Source organism: Pelobates fuscus, chromosome 3, assembly GCF_036172605.1.
Source record: "Pelobates fuscus isolate aPelFus1 chromosome 3, aPelFus1.pri, whole genome shotgun sequence".
Classification (NCBI taxonomy): domain Eukaryota; kingdom Metazoa; phylum Chordata; class Amphibia; order Anura; family Pelobatidae; genus Pelobates; species Pelobates fuscus.
In genome coordinates, this window is record NC_086319.1 from 317,710,684 (window position 1) to 317,734,319 (window position 23,636).

The 23,636-nt window shown below is 40.4% G+C and overlaps 2 protein-coding genes across 4 annotated transcripts in view; both read left to right on the plus strand.

The window, feature by feature from the left end:
• The first annotated feature begins 550 nt into the window (after positions 1-550).
• On the plus strand, positions 551-1,378 carry LOC134601791 (mesogenin-1-like). Its single transcript, XM_063446291.1, has one exon. The coding sequence runs from the start codon at positions 551-553 to the stop codon at positions 1,376-1,378; it is 828 nt and encodes a 275-aa protein (XP_063302361.1).
• Positions 1,379-8,544: 7,166 nt separating this feature from the next.
• Positions 8,545-23,636, plus strand: part of ARNT2 (aryl hydrocarbon receptor nuclear translocator 2) — an 86,656-nt gene continuing 71,564 nt past the window's right edge. For 2 of the 3 annotated variants that reach the window (XM_063448902.1, XM_063448904.1), the window contains exons 1-3: positions 8,545-8,631; positions 12,005-12,070; positions 18,099-18,210. In XM_063448902.1, coding sequence (XP_063304972.1) covers positions 12,040-12,070; positions 18,099-18,210 — 143 coding nt within the window. In that variant the 5' untranslated portion in view covers positions 8,545-8,631; positions 12,005-12,039. Of the gene's footprint in view, positions 8,644-12,004; positions 12,071-18,098; positions 18,211-23,636 lie in introns of all 3 variants that reach the window. The other variant, XM_063448903.1, reaches the window with a different exon arrangement.

Genomic DNA, 23,636 nt, shown 5'->3' on the forward strand with positions numbered 1-23,636 from the left:
ATATTTTGCTACAAAATGTAATTTTTTTCCTTTTAAGTAATTTAATATTGATGATATTATTAAACATTTTTTTTTCTAATAGAAATGAATAAAAGCTAAAGATGAAAGTAGTAAATCTAGGAGTAACTTTGGGAAATAGATCAACATATAAGATGTAATTTTCATTTCTGCATGAAATTGAGAATGATTATATACAAACGTCAGTGTGTATTTTCCTCAGGACCTTAGGGCCATTCATTTTTAGATGGGAGGGACATTTCTAACCTTTACCAGAGAAATTCTTCAACCTTCCAGAGAATATTTCAATATATTCAGCCAGAGTGAATTGCATGTCATTCCTGTAGGGGTGAAATTGTTCACTTCTGTCCTCTCCTGATTCCTCTTCCCAAGGACCCCCTGCCTTGTTTAGCTCTATCCCTTGAACCTTTGATGTGTTGATAATGTTGGTGAAGGTGACAATTCACACCTCTAGAATCTGGTTATAGTCTGAGGGGACAGAGCCATCATAGTCACTAGTCTTCAAGCACTCTAAGAGGAAAAACAGACAGCCATGGACAACTCTTCAGTACCATCCCATCATCTGAACTGTGCTCTAAACCAACATTGTTTTACTTTGCACCAGTGTAGCTACCCACATTCAGAGGGTTACAGCAGTCTTTCTCCAACATCTTCCACAGAATCCTGTGGCCTCTCCCCTCCATATATGACATGCCGAACACCTCAGGACACTTGTGACAATATTTCTGCATGTAATACTCAGATAGAAGGTTTACAGATGGACTCTGCATGTGCTTCAAATGGGAAGAACAAGAAGGGCAAGGTTAAGCTGGCACATAGTCAACGACAGAGTGCCAGCGAGAGGGAGAAATTGCGAATGAGGACTATCTCTAAAGCTCTGCAGAACCTCAGAAGATATCTTCCACCTTCAGTGGTCCCGGCTGACAAAAATCTTACAAAAATAGAAACCCTTCAACTGACGATCCGCTACATCTCGCATCTTTCTGCGCAGCTAGGACTCAGTGAAGAAGTTCTGGAGCAACGAAGATTGGCAGCAATACAGGGGACTAACAGAAGCCTAGATAATCATATCAGCCATATGGACCAAAATCACAGAGTTTCTTGGGAGGAAACTGAACAAACCTACAAGTCAGTTTCATGCGCAAGCCCAGTGATTGAAACAGAACATTTTCCAGTTGATAATGAGGTACAGAATACGCAAGGAAGTCGCCCGATGCTCTGTCAAGTGCCGCAGACATCAAAAGTGGAATCCGGTCCTCCACTATATCAATATCCAGCAATAAACACATCTTTGGCCCAGTCTGAAAATCCGTATTATGGCACAGACTTTCAGGAAATGGTAAGCAGGAAAATTATATAGCATTTTATTTTGTTAAACAAATGTTGAGGTTTGAAACTATATATTATGTAATTTGATTTCCAATTCTCCCCCCCCCCCCCCTTCCCTTGCTCTTTAATGGGTTAAAACAAAACCAATCATTTTTTGTGTGTTAAATTCAATTTATATATATATATATATACATATATATATGTATTAACAAATGATCAAAGTATAACTAGGTAAATAAGGATCTTACAGTTGTCAGTTTACCATAAGTTGTTTTATCAAGAAACCCTTTGGAATTTTTTTTTCTAGTATGTCTATTCTGGGCTAAAATATGCAGTTCCTCTGTCAATTCTAAACAGTTCCGGATTTAGTTTAATGTATAACCCACAGCAGTTTTAACCAAATGTATATCTGTGGGGCTTATTCACTCAACACCAAATTGTATTGAAAACCAAATTGCCAATGTAGGGCAAAACAGCAGATTTTTCTAAATTCTCTAAATTAGCTATATGCACAATTTGGCTTTTTTTTTAGCCAACTTGCTTTTCAAATTTCTATAGCTCGCTGTTTATCTGAAAAAAATCAGATTTTCCCCTTCTAAAGGGATCCTATAGTGCCAGGAAAACAAACCCATTTTCCGGGCACAATAGGCTCTTGGAGTGCTCCCCTCCATAGGGGCCCCCCACCTTTGGCGCAAAAACCTCTTTAGCCACTTACCTTAATCCAGCGCCGGGCTCCCTCGGCGCTGGTGACCTCTCCTCTCCCCCGGCCAGAGGCGCGCGCGCATTCAAACCCGACCATAGGAAAGCATTACTCAATGCTTTCCTTTGGGGATTTTATTTGACGCTGGACTCCGTGAGAACGTCCAGCGTCAAATAAGTGCGATTTACTCAGTGTAAATCGCGAAAGTGGCCTCTAGTGGCTGTCAGGGAGACAGCCACTAGAGACTGGATTAACCCTGCAGTGTAAACATAGCAGTTTCTCTGAAACTGCTATGTTTTCAGCTGCAGGGTTCAAACTAGGGGGACCTGGCACCCAGACCACTTCATTCAGCTGAAGTGGTCTGGGTGCCTATAGTGGTCCTGTAATCTCTACCTATACAGCAAATATGCACTGTACCTCACATATGGATTTGATTTTATCCCAGTTATATATTTAGAGGGCCACTGAACTTTAGTGCCACATTTGGGCAGACTAGATGGGCCGAATGGTTCTTATCTGCCGTCACATTCTATGTTTCTATTAAAACTAACAATGTCCAAAATAGATGGCATCTCCTTGCATAAATGCTAGAAGATTTGTGAAGGTTTCCATGGTCTCACATAATTTTCCATAGATCACATTTACTTTTGTACATATGAGTACAACAGTGACACAGGCAAATGAATCAACTAGGAGCTGAAGCGAGTGGCCCCCCTGGGCACTAATATGCAAGGGGACATGTCACCTTAGGGCATATTTAAAAAAATACAAAGACCACAAAAGTTACTGGGGTTGTGTGGCCCATGTATAACAAGCTGAAGTGCTTTAGGTGTTTTGGTGGTTCGATTAAAGATGCACAAGGAATTATTGTACTTTTTTGTGAATCAATGCATCTCTATGCAACTCTATGGGAAGCGGTCAGCGTCTCTATGCAGAAGCACCTCTAGTGGCCGTCTGAGTGACTGCGACTATAGGTATTTCTAGGTAGTAATGTAAACACTATCTTTTCTTTGAAAAAAACAGTGTTTACATAAAAAATCTGCAGGGACAGGCGATACACACCAGAACAACTACATAAAGCTATAGTTGCTCTGGTGACTATAGTCCCTTTAAACTTTTCTGTCAAGGACCAGAACTGTGTACATGACATTAGCCTAGCATCCAAAACTGAAAAAAATACCTTAGTGGTACATTCTTCAGGTGTTATATATGATTTAACATTAAAATGTATTTTAACCCCTTAATTAGTCTCTTCCCAGTATGAAAGCCTTTGATTCACAGGAGCAATGCTGCTACATTAAACAGCTTATTATGGGCAGTTTCCTGGAGGTTGATGAATACATTTACTTGTTTATATCTATGAGGACCCACTAAAATTGAATGAGAATGCATTAACAGATACTGAATTAGGCGTTAAAACTTACTTCACATGTGGGGACACCAAAGACCAGGTTCCTTTATGGCACACTGCTATCACATCATTAGATGCTCTCATGCATCCAGCCCATAGCAAATAGTTTTTGAATGCGCAGTGTGGCTGACCGTGGCTACAGCCACTCAGCCCGGGACATGTTCGTGCCAAGCTGACATGCCTCTTTGGCAGTAGGGCCAACCCTTTTTAGACAAACCCACCCCCACTGGCACACAGCTAGAGAACCATCTTTCTTCCAGTCTCAGTTCCTACCTCCCAAATAAGAGGGTAAGTATTTTCAGGCATCACAGATTTTATATTTTCTGAAAATACCTGTAATTACGAAATCTTGTTAGTTATTTTGTAGTCTATTCAAGTACCTAAAATGTATATTAATACCACAGATTGGAATTTCTGTAAAAGTGGAAAAAGTTATAACTTTGCAACTGAGTAACTGAAAGTGCAATAAATCCTAAATCACCTATTGTTTGGTTTTCAGATTATTTGTGAAGATTACGCAGATCTGAGAGATATTTGGAGAGGAAACGAGCATACTCACATTGCAAGCATTCTGGAAGAAAAAGACAAAAGAAAAAGACAAATATTACTATAGAAAATTATTTAATTTTCACATATGCATCCATAACAATAATAGCTGTCTTTATTGTATAACATTTTTTTTATGTGGCACACTTTTCTGTTGAAATAATATACTAATATGCTGTGAATATTTATAGAATTATACATTTATTTATTAAAAAAATATCTATTTTTGTGAAAATATTATCCTTTCATTCATTCATTAAGCAAAACTTTATTTAAAAATGGTAAGTTATTTTGTTTGCAAGCATGTAACATTCTTACATATTTAGGGCTTTGGGAGTCTTGCTGGGTTATTCACTAAAATTATAATGGTTGGGAATTTTAAATTTAAGACCAAACTATTTGAAATCATGGCTGACTTGGAGAATTTATGTAATTCGGCTATTTTCGCCTTAAAGGGGCACTACAGTAGTTGTTCTGGTGCGTATAGTATATCCCTGCAGGCTTTTTAATGTAAACACTACCTTTTCAGAAAAAAGGCAGTGTTTACATTACTACCTAGGAACAGATATAGTGGCAGTCAGACGGCCACTAGAGGTGCTTCCTGGGTCAGTGCTGCACAATGTACAGCACTGATGTTCAGCGTCTCCACACCCGGCATGAAGGTGCTGAACGTTCCTCATAGAGTTACATTAATTCAATGCATCTCTGTGAGGAGATCCCGATTGGTGCAGCACTGAATTTTGCTGTAGCCTCCCAATGCTTTCTTAAGGCAATGGATTGACTGAGATAATCAAGTTTGGATTTTGGGTGGAACCAGCCACAATTAGCAAAATCACCTTTTACATAGATGTGATTTCACTAAAGGGAGAACTGGTTGGGATTAACATTTATAATTTTAGACAGGAATAGCTGCATTGGAATAACAGCTGATTTGGAGATTTTTTTCTAATTCAACTATTTTGACCTTAAATTTGAAATGCACTTCCAGATCTGAGCCCCAACAAAACATCTGTGCTTTTTTGTGCAGGGTTGCCCCACCAGATTTTGTTAAACTTCTCAAAACTGTTTGACACAAACCATGGAAGCATTCTACAGGACTCTCTGCAACATTATTATTAAATATAATAGCTATAATAGCTATAATGGTTCTGAGTCCATTGAAAGTGATTTTGAGGGCATTGGTTAATGGTCTAGGATTAAGTGATAAAACATGCTTTTTTGTTTTTTTTTTTAAACTAAGGGTAGGGTAGCCAAAAGGTGGGTTCCTGTGCAGCAACTCACTTGATCCTCAAAGTTTGTTCTAAATAAACTGGGCATCATTCAACTGACAGCTACAGGTAAAATATTATGGAAAAAAAACATAAAAAAATATTTTTGAACATGAGGTAAAGCTAGGACTGGACATCCCCATTCCCTGTTTGAGTAGGGGGTGCCTATTTTTATGCCAGAAGAGTGACCATTTCTCAGCATTAAAAAAAGGGTTGGACGCAGGGCCGGATTAACATGGGGGCTGATGGAGCTGCAGCTCCAGGCCCAGGCCCATGGAATAGGCCCATTGATTTAAAAATAATAATAATAATAAAAAAAAATATATATATATATATATATATATTTACACACTACTCTTAGGGTTTCCACCTGGCTTTTATTTTATTGGCACAGCCAGTATTTGAGGCTGCCCTTGCCGGTGCCGATATTGCGGTCATACTGGCTATACAAATGCTGGTACTTTTCTCAGTATAAACAGATTACGATGCAATACCAGCACTGGCCAGTAGGGTGTGTGTGGAGAGAGGCAGGAATAGGAAGTTCCAGCATATCCCTCCCTGCCTATCTCTACTCACTGATCCGCAGGGGAGCAGCTACAAAGAGTCCAGACAGCAACTCCCACCCTGCAGAGACAGCCTACATCTCATGGAAGTGAGGGATGGGGGGGGGGAAAGGCTTCAAGGAGTCATGGGGACACTGAGACACTAAGGGACATTGGGATACATTATGACAGACACTGGGAGACATGGGGACACTTAGACACTAAGGGACATTGTGACACAAACACTTGGGGACACAGACACATGGGGACACTGAGTCATGAGGGTACTGGGAGACATGGGGTCAGTGGGAGACATGGGGACACAGAGACACTGTGAGACATGGGGACAGTGGGAGACTATACAGCAGAATCAAACCAAGTAGTTTTTTTTGGTGACTTTACAGCATTTTCTCTTGTCACTCCTTCATGATCATGTGATGTCACCCATCCATAATTAATTATGCAAATTAGTAAGGCTGGTATGTTTTTCCAAGAAAGGTGGCAACCCTAACTACTTTTCACATACTCTTGCTTAAGTATGGAAACTTAAGAGGCATGTATGGGAACAAAACTTGTGTGGACTGACTGACAATGAAATTAGTTTAGGTAATGCTAACTTTGGTCTCCCTAACACTGTGGTATGTTCCCTTTCTTCTACACTCACTACATACAGCTTTTCTCTGTCCCAGACTATATACCAGGAGCTTCTGCCTGCTAGTAAGAAGGTAAGGAGACAAGTGGACCAGCGAATGCTAGGGGACAGTCCTTAGAAAGCGTTGAGCGAGCTCATAATTAGACAAATTTATGCCAAGCTCAGTGTGCTGTCTGCATAGTATGCCCTTAGTTGGCCAGCTTGCATGATTGTCAGGCAGCCTGACATGGATTCATGCCAGGCTGGCCTTCCAATTCTTTGGGCAGACATCCCCTTTTTTTGGGCATGTTCGCCCCTTTTGGCAGGTTACGTGATTTGTGTCAATGGCACACCCTTTTACAGCGCCCATTACTTCCTGCTTGACTGGACACTGCTGTTAGGGGTTATGGATTTACTTGAAAACATGAATTGGAAAGATATTAGCATAGAGTATGTGTTTTCTTATAGCTGCATCCTATGAGTTTCCTTCCAGCACCATCTCCATCAGATTCCTGACGCTTGGGAGTGTTTTAGTGTTTTTGGTCGATAAGATTCTGTAATTAGGCCCATCAGAATTGTCAGCACCAGGCCCACTGGGCTGTTAATCTGGCCCTGGTCGGATGTGCTGGATTAGATCCATGTCAGGATAAGCACTGTCCAGCAGAGTATATTATTTATTAATAATAATGGGGAACTTGGTATTAACTGGCTCGTGTATTGTGTATCTCTCTGCAATGGATAAACAATGCACACAAGTATATAGTAAAAAAAAAAAAAAAAGGATTAGTAGAGTTATTTGCTAAAGTCAGAATTCAAAGTAAATTTCCAGTCTGAGGCCAAAAAGCTGAGCTAGAAGCACAGCTGTATCAAATTTGGTTACCTTGATTTTCATACGATCTACTTTGAATTCTCACTTTTGTGAGTAACCATGAAAGAGCGATGATTTTAGGGAATGGTCCTAACATGAGCTTGCAATCTAGAGAAAGTGGGATAGATACTTATGAGGCAAAAATGTGGTTCTTTGTTGAGCTAATTGCCCCTTGCAGTTGTGAGAGCACTGTTAAAGTGAGATTTCTGTGGTAAAAGCAAGTCTTATGGCTTGCCTGGTGTGTGTATTTGTGTTTAACATTGTATTAACTATCCACTTATTTCAGGTGAAAGGGGTTTTCATCCACACTTTTTCCCCACCACAACTTATTTGGTATGTACTTATATGTAGCATACATATACATAATAAAAAAATATGAAAATACATATGAATAAAATGCTGATAGAATTGCATTTACTGCAGAATTAGCGGGGATAGACAAAATATGGAGTTCTGCGCATCAAGTAGGTAGTGCACACCCAGGTGCTACTGCAGTTTATTAGAGGGCACAATATTAACAGTTTGTTTATATTGTGTCCTCTAATAAACTGCAGTAGCACCTGGGTGTGCACTACCTACTTGATGCGCAGAACTCCATTTTGTGTCTATCTGCTTGTTACACTGTTGGAACTACAGTAAGGAGACCCTGCAGCTCGGATTTAACTGTTCATTACTGTGTTCTTTATCTTTGATAATCGGAGGGCATAGAATTAGCGGGGAGGTTGTGTACCTGGCACATACACAGGATAAATGTACTGTGAATGAACAGTTGTTCTCTTTACTCATTGATTTAGAATGTGGTATTCTATAAGCTGCAGTACACGCTCTGATCGCAAGGTGGCAGCAGGTCACACACAGTATACAGTAAATGCAGTGAAATCCCCCCCAGTGATGGCTATTTTCCATCTCCTATTGTGCAGTTTTAATGATGGTGTTGTTCTTTATACAGAGATGCCCCATTGTGCTGGCTGTCTGGCTGCCTTACATGTGATGCTGGCAGTCTCTATCCAATGACTGTCTCCCTGTGTGGTGAGGCATGCACTGTCTGTCATTATATAAACAGTGACCATTTTATTCGGGCTCGGGTCTCTAACACGTGTTTTTACTCCGCTCTGCCCTCACTCCTTCCCTGGGGGTTGCCATGGTGACGCCCCTTCAGTAGCCAGCGCTCACTTGTTGCCATGGTAACACCGCAGTTTCCTCCCTCCCTCCCCCCCCCCCCCTCCAAAAAGAGAATTGGTAGCTCTCGCGGTATTTGCCCTGCCAGCCCCGGACACCGGCCGCACAAAGGGACCGGACACTGTGAGGCCAGCCTGGGGTAGGAGGGACCGTGAGTACAAGGACACAACCCCTACCTCCCCGTGTTTACCATCTCACATCGCTAACAGCCCCCTCCCTATACCGCGCACCACCTACTGTAATAACAGCCCCCTCTCCTTTACCACATCACTGTCACTGCTCCCTCTCCTCAAATCACTGCCCTCAAGCACTGCTACCCTCACCCTGCCCCGCCCCGCCTCCCAAATCACTACCACTGCCCCGCTCCCCAAAAAACTACCATTGCCCTGCTCCCCAAATAACTACCACTGCCCTACTCCCCAAAAAACTACCACTGCCCTGCTCCCCAAATAACTACCACTGCCCTGCTCCCCAAAAAACTACCACTACCCCGCTCCGCAAAAAACTACCACTGCCCCACTCCGCAAAAAAACTACCACTGCCCTGCTCCCCAAAAAACTACCACTGCCCTGCTCCCCAAAAAACTACCACTGCCCTGCTCCCCAAAAAACTACCACTGCCCTGCTCCCCAAATCACTACCGCTGCCCTGCTCCCCAAAAAACTACCACTGCCCTGCTCCACAAATCACTACCACTGCCCTGCTCCCCAAAAAACTACCACCGCTCCGCAAAAAACTACCACTGCCCTGCTCCCCAAATTACTACCATTGCTCTAATCCCGAATTTACTATCACTACGCTGATCCCCGATATAATGCTTCCTGAGCATCATGGGTACCTTAGGCCACTGTAGCTCTAGTGCCATTGATTAGCCATCATTGCTAGGCTGCCTCCAAGGGTATCAATACTACCTGTCGACAGACACTGGAGGAGATATATCAAAGTGTTCTGATCTAAAAAGTGGTGCAAAAATATAAAAGAGGGGGATCTTTTAAATCTATGCAATATGCCTACTGATTTCACTGGTATCCATGGCAATTGCCTCTCTTTTAGTACATCACACCAATATTTAGTGCAGAATACTTGGATTGCCATTCATTTACTTCAAACTGCTTGTTAACAATGCATGTTCTTTTAGGCCTATTGCTCCCAGTGAACGCATTGGTACAGGATACAGCAACAAGTTTAAAAAAACGTGATGTTACTGATTGCAGAGTACCTTGTCAAGAGCAGATGAAAAATAACATGTGAAAGTAGTATCTTGTAAAACTTTTTTTTTTATTGGCTGATCAGAATTTTGGAACTACAAGCTTTTGAGAGATACTCGCCTTTTCAGTTCTAAAAGGGGAGGTTCTTCTGAAATCTTGTTCCAATAAAAAATGTATTACAAGATACTAATTTAGTGTTTGTTTGTTTTTCTGCATCATTAAACTAATACAGCTAAAATTTCTACTCCTAAGTCAAACGCATCATATTTCAGAAACTATGTGTATGTATATACATTTCTTTTGTTTTTCTTTACTTTGAGAGTGAAGCCAATTAAATTGCAGCCTGTTACACAAGTGATTCACTAAACAGTGAGTTCACAACTCCCTGGTTTGTGTATTTTAGGCCAAAATAGTCTACATGGAATTATAGAGTTGGAGAATTTTCAAAATTTTACTATTTTGGCATCAGTTCTCTGCAATTCTTGGTTTAGCAAATATGCCTGCATGGTTTATTCACAAAATTCTTGAATTTTAGGTAATTGAAAATCCAAATAGCAAAATTGAGGTTAAAATCAAGCTGTGACAGTAGCTGAGCTGTCGAATTTTTTGAAATAAATAATTTTAGCCTCAAGTTTGCCATCCCAATGTAATTAGCTAGAATCTGATGGCTAGTGAATAAGACACCCTGTATAACTTGCAAAATGAAAGGAAAAATTAAAGGGAACCAACAATAATTTTGTTTTTGGGACTATAGGTTCCCTTCTGTTGATGTTGTGAAAGCGAAGTCTAAATAATATTACTTACCCCATTTCCAGCCCTGAGACTCCATCACTGAAGCCTTCAGCTCCATCTCTGTTGACATCACAGCTTACCTGCTGACATCACCCACGATCTTGTCCAATCAAATGCTTCTCATCCCCATGCTTCTAATTGAGAAGCATGGGGATGAGAATTTATGCAATAAAAAAAACTATCAGCAGCATTTGATTTAAAGGACCACTCTAGAGAAACTGCTATGTTTATACTGAGGGTTAATCCAGCCTCCAAAACCTCTAGTGGCTGTCTCATTGACAGCCGCTAGAGGCGCTTGCGTGCTTCTCACTGTGAAAATCAGAGGTAAAAAAGAGGTTTAACCCCTTCCTCTCTCCAGAGCCCAGCGGGAGGGGGACCCTGAGGGTGGGGGCACCCTCAGGGCACTATAGTGCCAGGAAAACGAGTATGTTTTCCTGGCACTATAGTGGTCCTTTAAGAACCAGGTTTTACTTGTTTATGGAAACACAAACACCTCTAGTGGTTGTCAGAAAGATTGCCATTTCAGGCATACTTAACCCATTAATGGAAACTGCAAGGTTTTAAATGAAAGAGTTAAAATTACAGGACCTCTACAACCAGATCACGTCATTGAGATGAAGTTGTCTGGGTGACTTTGGTAAAATAAAATTAAGTAAAATTAAGGTGGATTGTTTTATTCCAGTATTCTCTCCAATATACTCATATATAGTAATATTTAAATATATATTTAAAGCATTTAATATATAAGGAGTTTAGTTGCCCCATCAACTTTTGAATGCAAGAAAGAGTGGGAAATGTGTAAATAATTCTGGAACTAAAGTGGTTGCAAGGTAGTGTTCTGCATAAACTGTTTTAAATCCATGCAAACACGTGTAATTTATTTTGTTATTAATGGTGCAAATTGTTTAACATAATCAGTTGCAATCTTTTGTAAAGTGATCAAAGCAAGCCTTGGTTTAGTTGTTAAGATGAATTGCTGACCAATTAACTAGAAGGAAGTGTTTGTGATAGCATTGGTGGTAAAATGACAAATAAAGATGGCAACACTCTCCAACTGTTTAAAGGAAGTCCTCCATTTTTATGTAGAATAGGAATGTGTCCCAGCAGTTCAGTGAAGCATGCTATGACGCAATCTCCCCCATGCCCATGAGTTCACTGATGAATTTTGCAGGAAAATATAGGTGTTCATTGCCCCTTTCAAGAGCTTTGCTGTAGTGACAAACCCTATTACAGTTCATGACACTCCAATAACTCTTTATTCTTTGATTTACAAGCATTGTAGAAGTATCTTTTTTTTATTTATTTTTTTAACCCTTGACTGCTCAAGTGTCACAAATCGGGTTAATTAACATGTGATAAGTGTTACTAAATAAAATGGCAGCTTGCAATCCTACACATCACATGTCTGATTCCATTGGATAATGTCCATTATATACATGTAATTATGGCTGTCATGTATTTTGAGGAATAATTTTGCTCTTTATTTGAGTTAATACTTGTTAATTCTTTCTAGGTACGGTATATACCCTAAGCTTGTAAGTTAAAATAATGGCAACTCCAACAGCAGTGAACCCAACTGGTGAGTGTAAACGCTCCTCCGATCACAACACGCTTTATTGTTTTCTGACTAATATTTCATTTTTGCAATGGATGCAATCAAGTGTAACAATTGCCATTTTTAATGTTATCATTTGTTCCCAAATCTAAAATGTTGTGCTGCACAGTAGAATGAGAGAAATTATATAATTGTGTACAGTATAGAAAATGTGCATTTGTAGAAAGTTCTCTTAAAGGGACAGTCACTATAACTATTTCATCTTGTTGAATTATTTATAGTGCCTGGAGTACCTTGGAACTGTCTCTCCATTCATTCTTAAACCATTTTTGAGCACTTTAACACTAAACAAATATCCCTGGCTTTCCACAGCCTGGTCCCTACTAGAGGTATGGCTAAGGCAGAGATTGTAGTACTTCCTTGTATTCATATCTATTCATACTGTTAACCAAACAGCCAATACCGTCTGAAAAGTCTTTTCCAATGAACCAATCAGAGGTCGGAATAGTGGAAGTATAGGATCACGACTTTATTGCAATAGAGGAGAAGCAATCAAAACTGTTTCTGAGAGCATACACATTAAGATCTTGAATATATACATGATATCAGTGAAAGAGAATTAAAAAAAAAAAGTAGAAAGTAACAGTGTTTTACAGTAATGATACTGCTAAGCAATTATACTGCTGAGCATACCCTTTTGCCTATTAACCCTTATATTACCAGACAGCAAGCTTATCCAATATATTGTCACAAACTTACAGGTGCTTGGCGCCTACGCCGCTCCTCTCCTCTGGCGACGCGGGCAGAACGCTCCACGAGGCTACGCGGCCCGAATAGGTGTATAATTGGAATAAATTATGTTTATTTTATTAGGAGCTGCAGTTTAGCAGGCCGAAATTCAGCTCCTAATAAAAAATAAATTATTGCCATGAAGTCACACACTTATAGGGACCGCGTCATCTAGATGACCCCATGCTGTTTTGGGTCGCAGAAATGACGTGGACCGATGGGAACTCTTTTGAACCTTGTGCTAATAGTCTTTCTTGTTATATTCCTGATATTGACCTCGGCTCGTATTTGACTTGTGAATTTCTGGTATCTTGACTCGGCTTTGTATTTGACTAGTGCATTTCTGGTATCCTGACTCGGCTTTGTATTTTACTCGTGAATTTCTGGTATCTTGACTCGGCTTTGTATTTGACTTGTGAATTTCTGGTATCCTGACTCGGCTTCGTATTTGACTCGTGAATTTCTGGTATCCTGACTCGGCTTTGTATTTGACTCGTGAATTTCTGGTGTCCTGACTCGGCTTCGTATTTGACTTGTGATTTTCTGGTATCCTGACTCGGCTTCGTATTTGACTTGTGAATTTCTGGTATCCTGACTCGGCTTTGTATTTGACTCGTGAATTTCTGGTATCTTGACTCGGCTTTGTATTTGACTTGTGAATTTCTGGTATCCTGACTCGGCTTCGTATTTGACTCGTGAATTTCTGGTATCCTGACTCGGCTTTGTATTTGACTCGTGAATTTCTGGTGTCCTGACTCGGCTTTGTATTTGACTTGTGAATTTCTGGTATCCTGACTCGGCTTCGTATTTGACTTGTGAATTTCTGGTATCCTGACTTGGCTTCGTATTTAACTCGTGATTTTCTGGTATCCTGACCCGGCTTTGTACATACTATGTGTATTTCTGTATTAAGGAACTTGGATTACCCTGACCTTGTTTTTCTCGCTATATTAATACGTTAAGTCTAACCACTCTAAGGCTCGGTAATACGCCTTTCGGATCCACCCTTTGTGGGTTTTCGCTCTTTCTGCATGTTGGGTTATGACTCCCGGGACATTTAGCAGCTGCATTATACTGGTTTCCATTTTAGCCTTAAATAGACTAAGAGCCTTTGGGGCCCCCGGGCAAAATTAGATCCGAGGCCCTTTGAAGGCCAAATATATGTGCATTAAATAAATGTTAAATATAACTCTCATATATATGGCGTGAGGGAGGGGGTGTAGCCATTTGAGAAGGGGCAACAAGAGATTTCCCTAGGCTGTAAAAGACTCTCTGAACAGACAGTGTTCACTGCAAAATGCCTGCAGGGACTGACTATACACACCGGAACAACTACATTAAGTTGTAGTTGTCCTTTTGACTATAGTGTCCCTTTAAAGCGCTTAATGTGATATTCATGATATTTTCCCCATCGATGAGAGTGCTGATGGCTAAAAGCAGTTAGCCGACACTGTCAGCCAATTGCAGATGCTGATTGCTGCTCACGCTAATACTTCTTCTTTAGCCAAAGCAGCACTTAGGGGAAGGGCTACTTGGGAATCTTGCTTGGCATTAAAATATAAAACCTTTTTAATGCTCAATGAAAGGGTAGTACCATGGGACACCAAACACTCTAACCAGTTCAATGAGATGAAGCACGTACAGTAGCTACAATGTCCCTTTAAATTGTTGTAATGTTTAACCCCTTAAGGACCAAACTTCTGGAATAAAAGGGAATCATGACATGTCACACATGTCATGTGTCCTTAAGGGGTTAATGTTTATGGTGCAGATAGTATGTGGCTGACATTCTAGTTTTTTGTGAACTATTTGGGTGTGGTTTGACAAAATCGAGGGCTCTTCTCAGCACCCAGAGATGGCCCCTCATCAGGTGATGGATAAATGAATTTCCAATGCTTTCTCTATGTTAACTTCAAATCTAAGCAGCACTCTCACAGACTCTTTACACCAAGCATGTCAAACTCGCGGCCCATGGGCTGCATGCGGCCCACAAGGACCATCTTTGCTTCGAGAGCATGCTCAGTGTTATAGCAGAGTAGACACCTGCTTTCCCCACATTGCAGGTGCCTACTCTGCTAACACTTACCCGGCCGGGGAGGAGGACCAGCAAGGGAGCTCAGTTTTCCTGCTCCTCACTGCTCCCTCGCGCACGATGACTGAAGTGAAGCCGGGCGCCGGAATATGATGTCATATTCTGGCACCCGGCATCACTAAACCGTGCGCGGGAGCAGTGAGGAGCAGGAAGGACCCCAGGGAGATGCCCCCCATCGGCTCCATAAGGTAAGGAGCAATAAAGAAAAGTATGTGTGTGTCTGTCTGTCTGTGTGTCTGTCAGTCAGTCATTGAGTGTGTGTGTGTGTCTGTCAGTAACTAAGTGTGTGTCTGTGTCAGTGTGTTTGTGTGTGTCTGTCTGTCTGTCTGTCAGTGAGTGTGTGTGTCTGTCAGTGAGTGTGTGTGTCTGTGTGTGTCTGTCAGCAAGTATGTGTTTGTCTGTCAGTGAGTATGTGTGTGTTTGTGTCTGTCAGTGTGTGTGTCTGTGTGTGTGTGTGTCTGTCTGTCAGTGAGTGTGTGTGTGCGGCCCACATAAACTTAAACCTTGTTTATGTGGCCCGTGCCACACTTTGAGTTTGACATGCTTGCTTTACACCATAACCACTATAGTGTGCTGTAAGGGCAGCTCGTTTGTTTACTTATTTATTTAGAAATATGTTTTTTCAGACAGGCAAAAAAATTCTAGATTTCTATTTTTGTCACACCCTCAGGAGCTTGAAGAATACAATGTTACATTACAAGTGTGCACATTTAAAGCAAATACATTATGAATAATTAAACCTTAGCAGTTATAACTGGTAAATATATATGTTAAAAGATATAAAATGGGTGCTGTTACCTTTCAAATAATATCTTAATATTTCCACAGAAATAACAGTAGCATAATGTTACACTCTCTTTTAAACCCTTTATCGATTGTTTCATTGTCATTGTTTGTCTTGTCCTAATACATTTAAGGTAGAGTGCAACAAATACACGTCTAAACAATAGTTTCAATAGTGACAGAAATATTTTATATTTTTTTAGTTTGGTGTACATCATGTATGTGCAGGCACAGATATGCATAATATGTAAGGGACACTATTGGCACCCAGACCAGTTCATGCTGGCTTTATTAAATAAATCGGGGGTAATGCAAAGAGAAAAAATTGCAACCTGTTACAATATACTTAGATCCTAGAGGAGTAGAAAAAGGGTAAACTGCTCCTGGATAAAGAGACTCCCATAATATCAACTCAGAAACTACTTTATTAATTACCTACATAAAAAAGATATATCAGGAGGCAGCCCCAGGGCAGGACCCTAAAATATCAACAAGTATCCGCTCAGATAAATTAAATCATAAGGTAAAAACACTCCAGAGCAACACAAAAATTGCCAATAGGGGCTATAGATATATCTCCAAACAAACTGACTAAATAGCTCTATTGGATCTATCACCTAAACGGTGTGCTGAACTGATACCAGAAAAAACTAGGTGGTGTAGGAGGTACAGAGTAGCTACCAGATGATAGACATTAAACAGCAAAAGACCATACGCATGTTCTCTAGATTAAGGTAAAGTAGAAGTTGGTAAAGCAAACAGCTACATAGGAAAAGACAAGAGCGGATCACTAGCTTCGCTGAATTGAGAGTCTAACAGCATAAATAGCTACATAGAATCCCTAATACTCCTATGAAACACCTTCATGGGTGTTCTAATGCTTTCCCTAAGATCGCTGTGTCAAAATCAAACACCCCTCCAGACCACCCTTATCCTACTAAGGATCTAAGTTTGCAAAAATAAAACTGCTAAACAAACAGTGCCTCCATAAGTGCAATAACGTGAAAAAGAAATAAACTGAGAAAACAACCCAACGCGCGTTTCAGTGCATCATACTGCACCTTCGTCACCTTCCTTTGATTCTATTTTTATACCTATATGTATAATATGATGGTCATATGTTAGTCCTTCCTATTAACAGCAAGTGTTTTGGCTTGAAGTATATGATGTATAATGTATAATATTTATTTATGTTCATTATTATGTAATACGATTACCATGTTTTCATTTCATGTCATGGAAAATGTTTTGGTCCCTATAATATGAAGTAATAGCAATGTTTTGCTCCATATTATTTGATATTATGGCCTTGTTATATTCCTTACTTTATCTAATAATAGCTTTTACGTCGCAATTATTTCATGTAATAGCTATAGTCTGATCCTTATGATGTAATGTCCATGTTCTTATTATGTGGTTGAATCTGAATGTCTTAGTTGTACAATGATGGCTAGGGGTTTGTCACAAGTTTTCTTTAGAACAATTTATTGTATGAGCCTTGCGACCTGTTTGATTCAAGTAGAGCTTTAGAAAGGCTGGTTTTGTTTGCAATCTTGTATAGGGACGGTTCTGCAGGCAGCAGGCTGAATTACCAATCACGCTGTAGAGAGGCAGATAGGGATGTTGTCTTGTTCTGAATACAAATGCTGGCCCCCCTCCTCCACCTCAGGCATTTGTATCAGGGTTCTTGCATACTGATGATGCCTTCTGTCTCAGCACAAGGGTTTCTGTCTTGGAAAGAAGCACCGTCCAGTCTTTCCTTTTAATTATTTAGAAAAAAAAAGGTAAAAGATTTCTGGGTGTTGATGATGGTTTAGAAATATGAAGCTCAAATGATCTATGTTATTTTAAACAAGGTTCTCTTCGACATTGCTGTTCCTAGTCTTTTGTCTGAAGCTACGATAGGGCATGAGATCGGACTTAACTAGTGTTCGCTAGAAAGATTGTGCCGTGCTACATAATTGCCAATTCATTCCGGTCGAAAGAGGACCTGTATAACAAAAGACCTAGGTCTTTAAAGTAATCTTTCAGTAGATTTGCCTTCACTGCACGCTTATGTGCAAGTAACAGCAGATAGGCCAATAAGCTTGTCTTGCAGATTTGGGGGCGGCTGCTGCAAGAAGAGTTAGTTCGTGACTGAAATGCTGCCTGAAAGATAAAAGCGAACTGTTACGGTTTTATATCTGTTCAGAATCTCCTTTGTTGGTTCTCTACAATATTTCTATGTATTCGGTATTGGTGGAAGACCATTCACTTTGTCATAAGGTATTTTTAATTTTATTGTAAGCTGCATCGATGAAATGTACAATGCACAGGACATTGATTGGAATTAGCTGTTCTATTAATGCAATATTTAGCCTTTAACTCATCATTGTCCATTGTTTGCAGAAATGACTACAGATATCCCCGGATCAGTGAGTTTGCCAGGTGCGGCAATGGCAGCAGGGCAGGTGAGGATGGCAGGACCCATGCCAGCTCGGGGAGGAAAACGGCGGTCAGGGTAAGTGGACAATACCTTGAGACCATTCCAAGTTGTGCATATGTTTTGGGGGCATCCAGTGAGACCCAGTGAAAAAATGTGCAGAGGTGTGTAGAGAGCTAGTAATGCAATAAATTAAACCTAACTTTGATATTATTCAGATACTCAAAATGAAAATATAGCTACAGGAGGAAAAGCTGGAATATAATCTCTGAATGCTTGTTTGTAAGTAAATTATTTGAAGATGTGTTGATAGAAAAACTGTTCTAATATATATATATATATATATATAATAAACAATACACAAGATCCAGCGCACTCTCCTATTTACTAAACAGCAACTTCTATGTTGACAGATTTTATTCGTTTTTAAAAGTTTTTTTTAAAAACACCTAATCTAGGCAAAAATAAATAAATATTTTTTATGCCTAGATTAGGTGTTTTTAAAAAAAAACTTTTAAAAACGAATAAAATCTGTCAACATAGAAGTTGCTGTTTAGTAGATAGGAGAGTGCACTGGATCTTGTGTATTGTTTATTGTATAATATGGCCCCCAGCAGCACCCCATTTAAGCATGTTCAGGTGAGTGCAACCATCCCCCATGTTTCATATATATATATATATATATATATATATGCAGTGATATATTTGTACAATATATTCATGTTTCTGTCTTCGTTACATGCATTCTAGCAATTAAGGGATTGTGCCATAAAAATGTTTGCCATGTCGGGGGGGGGGGGGAGGGGCTGACCGGTCGCATGCGGCAGAGGCTCCTGCAGACTCAGTCTTTTTCGACTGTTAATCTGGGCTCTTAACCCTAAGGCAGAAGGGAACCGTACAGTACACAGGCAATTGTTGGCGCCACTACAGACTCAGAGATCAGGAGTTTCGGCGCCCCTCCCCCCTAGGTTACATGAAGCTTTGGAGCCTGCGGCCTACTCAGGGGAAGATCAGGACGGACGGCCGCCGCCCTGTTCACCTACCTGGCTGCCACACAATGGATGTCTGATACTCCTCATGGGCCCCTTCCCCTCGCCCCCCCTTGGACCAGAGGGAGTTATGTCCCTGCTGGACGGATCTGGGGCTGATGTCGGCAAGCTTGGCTGATATTGCCTCGATGTCCTGTAACCAAGATAGCCACCGCTGTAGCCCCACTACTCTGCCCACGGAAGGGAGACTGCCTGACACCCTGAGCTATGCCTTGGCCCAAGAGGTCTCACTACCGTGCCAGCATGTCCTGGAGAGTCTGCGAGAGCTCATGACCACACTGCACATTTGACACTGGTGCCCAGCTGCTGCCTCTCGCTCACCCAAGCCTCTAGCCAAATGGAGTGAAAGTCTCCAACGCAGCCCTATACCATAAAGGGTGATTGCCATTGCTAAGACCACAGAGTAAGCCACCACCATCACAGCTCATTGGAGGACTGGACCTGATGTTGGTTTGTATTGAGCTCACTACGCTGACCAAGCCTGTCTGCTGGGACTTTAATCTGCAATCACCCGCGGGACGAACTTGGGTTTGGGTGGCCCGTTGACCTCTTGTGAAAGGCCACTTTAAGTGCTGAGCTATTGTATGTATGCCCAATTTCGCAGTATCACCCTGTTTAACCTCTCACTAGCGGGCAATCATCCGGATATATTTTGTTTTGCTGTTTTCGCTTAGGGGGCTCATGTCCAGCGGTACAATTATTGTTTCTATCTGTTACAGGCAGTCTCGTATACACTTAGCAGGTTATATTATAATCACAGTTTAGCAAGCTGTTTAGTACTCCTTACTTTATGTAGGTATCCTAGCACACTGTAGACCCTTGTACTAGAGATGCACCACGCATAACCGGCTTGTATTAATAAACAAGCCGGCATTATCTGGCATTTCTCTTAGACTCGCCTGTCTGCAAGTTATCATATAAACGTCCTAAAGAGCTGTGTGACTACTCTATGTGCCTACTCTATGTGCCATGCAAATTTTCTTATTTAAAACGTCTTAGTTTTTCTTATTTAACACATGTCTCTTATATTGTTATTAATTTAACATAAAAATGTGCAGTTTCTTTTAATGCCATGCTAATAATATCTTTTGCCTGTTTTCACTATGCTTGCTATAGCTGTCGTGGCGTATCAAGCTTCTTTGCACAATAAAAATAAAGAATAAAAAATATTTAAAAAATGTTTGCCAGGTCAAATAAAAAAATGAAGATACCCATTTGGGTTCAACCAGCCATACATGTAGATTTGTATTGTGGGAAAGATAATCAACAAGAGCTGCTGTGGCAAACATTAGAGATGAGAGATAGCTGGACACAATTTAGGCACCGTAGGTTCACTTAAGCTATAATTCCAGATGAACATTTGAGTCATGTTTGCCCCAGTTCTGAGCATTGCTTTTGAAATTTAAAAATAAATACATTTGTAACTGATATTGATTTCATTTCGTGTAATAATAAATCTCAATAGTGACGATACCTTAACCTGTCGTGCTTTTCTTTGGCAGGTTCTGCAGTGTTTAGAAGTTATGTTACTCATACATTTATTATTACAATCTCCCTCCATTATCTTTATAAGATCTCCAAGTTGAGAGCTTTTAGTTGATGTTGTTGATAGTTTTTAAAACAGCTGTGCAGTGGGTTGCAGATGTCCCATGTCAGGGCATAGCAGCATGAAGGGGAAGGGTCAGGGCAAGAAATTCAGAGTGGTGGAAAGTGGAAGATAAGTGTATGCCGGTAACCGCGATCGACAAATCCAGGGGCTACAGTGAAACAGAATCTTTGCTGGCAGTGTAGCTGACAGGAAGCCAGCCTCTACCTTTCCATCAGTTGTTTGTGAATCTTTGCTGGTACTGTAGTATTAGAATTTGGCAGTTATGTTCCAGCTGGCTAAGTGTGTCCTTGTTCTCTATTAGTCTTGCATGTTTAAATAAATATTTCAGAGACAATCATATCCTCATTCACATACAAAGTCATTGGCAAGTGTTACTGAGTATTTGTCTCATATTTTATGTTTAACATTGAAAAATGAAATATTATAATATAAAACAACATTAGAATAATATTGGAAGCAAATCAATGATCAAATACTGACAATTACAAACGAGAACAAGAATTAAAAGAGTAAAAAAAAGTGGGGGGTACCACTATGATAAGACCATCCTCAACCTACTGGCAACTGTCTATATGTTGCTGAAGAGGTGAAGTCCTGACAAGTATCCCAGATTTTATAACAGGATGGCAAAGCATTATGCACCATGGTCGTTAGATGGTCCATTATGTGATTTTCATCTATTTTAGCTGTGACCTCTTTGATCGAAAGGGCTGGCCAAAGCCCTTCTTGCTGCTAAGGTTATTTTATTAAATTATATATTGTTGTGCCTAATCATTAAATTCATGAAGCACCAATATCCAAAAGTAATAATCAGTACCTAATAAGGTTTAAAGCAATATTGGCGGGTACACAACCGAGTTCGGGATGAGTATCTTGAACTATAGGAAAGAGAAATCACACAGAGACCAAGTTGAATATAAGAATTCACATCACACTTTATTATCAATAAAGGGACCCAATACAATATAAGTGGTATTCTCATTTAAGTTATTGCATGCATTCACATCAAACAGCTTAGTATCTAGATACCAGCTTAAGTATAAATCATCATTAGAGAAACTTAGTTGTCACTCCGCTACACACGACTGGGGGTACTCAGCCAGTACAGAGGGTACTGGGGAACGGCAAAGCCCAGCAACACGCATTCGTATTACAGGTAGGTCGTTCTCCAAGGGAGTGCCAAGTTTCTCCGTCTTTTATACATTTTTACAAATTAGATGGATAGTCTGTACTTTTCTAAGTTTTCATATCAGTGCAGCTCAGCATGTATATGTCATGCGCATTAAGTAATCTTTATGGTTGATCAGGCCAGTCATGACCACCCAAGGCTCATGCCAAACACATGCGGTACCTTTTCTCTGAAGCTATGTACCCATACTCAGTCTTTTTAAACATTGCTGGCACCAAATCCTACTTTCAAGCACGTAGGCCACTTTAGATATTGGCCAGACATGTTATAGAACATTTGCTCAATCGTGATCAATCAATCATTCTTAATAAATATGGAATAATATTATCACATATATGTGCCTTCTTTTAGAAGATTTTTAGCTGTATAGATAACAGGAATGACCAGGGGTCTTAATCAAAAGGTCCTCGGAACATGGATAACACATGTGGAGGTAAGACCCTCGATGTCAACATAATCTCCAACAATGATCTGTGGGAATATTTCCCAATTAACACAGTTGGACAGGAGTGATATACCATCAAAATAAAATTTGAAACATTTGTTTCTGAATTGTAACACATAGACACCTTGGCAGCTGCTTTTCAAATGTCTTTCCAGACGTCTCTCTCAATCTCTCCCCCTCCTGTTCCCATTGAAAGAATATAACCCATTGGTCCCCAAACTGTGGAGTGGGAGCATATGTAATTGTATATCTGATACACTAAACCCTTCTGTGTAGCTAATAATTGCGGACTGGCTCCAAGTCCGTAGCATATTATACCGGCTGCTTCTATATTCTTAAAATCCCATGCACGCATTCCAGGAGGAAACTCTCTATTTCTAAGGACCAGGTTCATTGGAGAAAGAAAATTAGTTGGAATTTATATTTTATTCTATCCCATATAGAGAGGGACGTTAGACTGACAGGACAAGTGGTACAGATTTAGGATCATCTGGAGTTTGTTTAGCCACATGTAGAACATGTGGAGATCAGACCCCATTATATAAGATTCTCTCCCCTGGTGGAGCATGCCACATCACCATCTGCACTAGCTGGGCCAAATAGTACATCAGTAGATTTGGTAGATCAGTAGATCCTAAGCCCCCATCCAATTTTGGTCTATAGAGCATATTCCTCGCCAGTCTGTACGGTTTATTACGCCAGATAAATTAGTCTGTGGCTTTTTGTATGCGCTCAAGGTCCCACTCTGTGATCTGAACTGGGTGAGCCTGAAGCAGAAAGGGCAATCTCGGGAGAACATGAATCCAGATCTCTCATTCTCTTTTAAAATATAATAGAATAATTGGCTGCATAAAAGGGCTTTTTGATCATCCGTAATCTGGATACCTAAATATCGACATGAGGATTTGATCTACAACTTGTCAATTTAATTACAGTGTTGGCAGCTGATAGGTTCGTATTGAATGGGATTCGTCTACATTAACCTTATTGCCAGACTTTGAGTAACCAAAGTCTTTGAGTAACCTAAATAATGGGGGTAGGGTAGATGCAGGGTTCACCAAGGTCTTTGAGTAACCTAAATTATGGGGGTAGGGTAGATGCAGGGTTCATCAGAGTTAGAAGTACAACTTTGGTATATGTCGCTATTTTTTTTTAAACAAAAACTTCCCAACCTACCTCAACCCCCTCTGTTTGTGTGGACTCTGCCTCTCT

Coding starts and splice junctions, on each gene's coding strand:
- LOC134601791 (XM_063446291.1), top strand. CDS start 551: ATGGACAACTCTTCAGTACCATCCCATCATCTGAACTGTGCTCTAAAC.